The sequence below is a fragment of the Mizuhopecten yessoensis genome, unplaced genomic scaffold (assembly GCF_002113885.1).
Source record: "Mizuhopecten yessoensis strain PY_sf001 unplaced genomic scaffold, ASM211388v2 scaffold709159, whole genome shotgun sequence".
In the NCBI taxonomy this organism is placed as follows: domain Eukaryota; kingdom Metazoa; phylum Mollusca; class Bivalvia; order Pectinida; family Pectinidae; genus Mizuhopecten; species Mizuhopecten yessoensis.
The window spans coordinates 1-1,160 of record NW_018476488.1 but is presented as its reverse complement, the minus strand read 5'-3'; the positions used below and the strand labels follow the sequence as shown (position 1 = coordinate 1,160).

Sequence of the window (1,160 nt, the reverse complement as noted above, 5' to 3'; positions counted from 1 at the left end):
AGCTGCAAGATCAACGGATGATTTGAAGGTGATTTCTTTTCCAGTGCAATATTTCACATTCACATTGATGTTATGACTTAGACCTTGTCTGACATACTTGGCTTTTGCACCAACTTCCTCGAAGTCAGTGAAAGGAGTTTGAATAGACACGTCAAAAGACAGTGGACTTTTGGATGCTTTCAATGAACCGCTAACTTTTTCTGTTCCGTAAGTAACGTCACTGAAACATTTGATGTCATTAGATGTCACCGTATGTCTGTATGTTAATTTTGTCAATTCCAAGCCCTCAAATGGTGTTGTTAGTTCAATGTTGGCATTGATGCGTCGCAGGCGGTGTTTGAAAAAGTCCACCTTAGCTGCAATCACCTTGGCTGGGGTTAATTGTACATTGGCGATGGTAGAGAACTGGTCTAGATCTCCAGAATGTTGAAGTGTGGCTGCAATATTTTTGAACAGTTTGAAGGGCGTTTTAAGAATGAAAGATCCGTCGATAGATTCTGTGTTTCTAAAAGATACGTTCATAATGGATTTACGTCCATTGAAGTTATTCATCAGATTTGTTCTGAAGTTATGAATCTGTCCCTCGTGTATAAAGGTTGATTTCACCAAATGCCTGCGTCCATTCAGTCTTCCGGTTAATGTGGATGACATGTCGGCTAAATCCGTTCCAAATCGAACAGTAGCGATGTGTTGCAGACTGTAGTCTGTCCCAGCCGCTACCTGTACGTCGTTTGAGAATGATCGCCAATTTCCGGTATGTGTAACACCTGCTGACAGTTCTGGCGTATACATCGTACGGAAAACGAAACTGGCGTCGTATCTGTCTCCTAAGATGGAGTGTTTCAGTAAGAGTTCAACAGGTTTGGTTTCATCGTTCATAATAGACATGTCAATCTGACTATTAGCCCATGAACCTGCTGCATTCAGACTTAGTCCCACATTTTCAAAATGTTCGAATGGTGTCTGAAGGTTGATTGATCCAGTGATAGAGTTATCAGACATGGCAAAGCTGATGGTGTTTTTGATACTTCTATCTCCTACAGCAGCTGCAATATTTGATACAAGTCCAGTGTCTGACATGTTGATATCGAAGGAAGCGGTACTTGATTCATAGCCCGTGAACGGAGTATTCAAAGACATGCTTCCAACCAGAGCATTTC

The 1,160-nt window shown here is 41.6% G+C and overlaps 1 protein-coding gene across 1 annotated transcript; it reads right to left on the bottom strand.

Annotated features, from left to right (window-relative positions):
• Nucleotides 1–6: 6 nt before the first annotated feature.
• On the bottom strand, nucleotides 7–1,154 carry LOC110440794 (the record flags this gene model as incomplete). Its single annotated transcript, XM_021483927.1, has 1 exon — nucleotides 7–1,154. A coding segment is annotated over exon 1 (1,134 nt), but the record flags the coding sequence as incomplete, so codon positions are not given.
• Nucleotides 1,155–1,160: the final 6 nt, after the last annotated feature.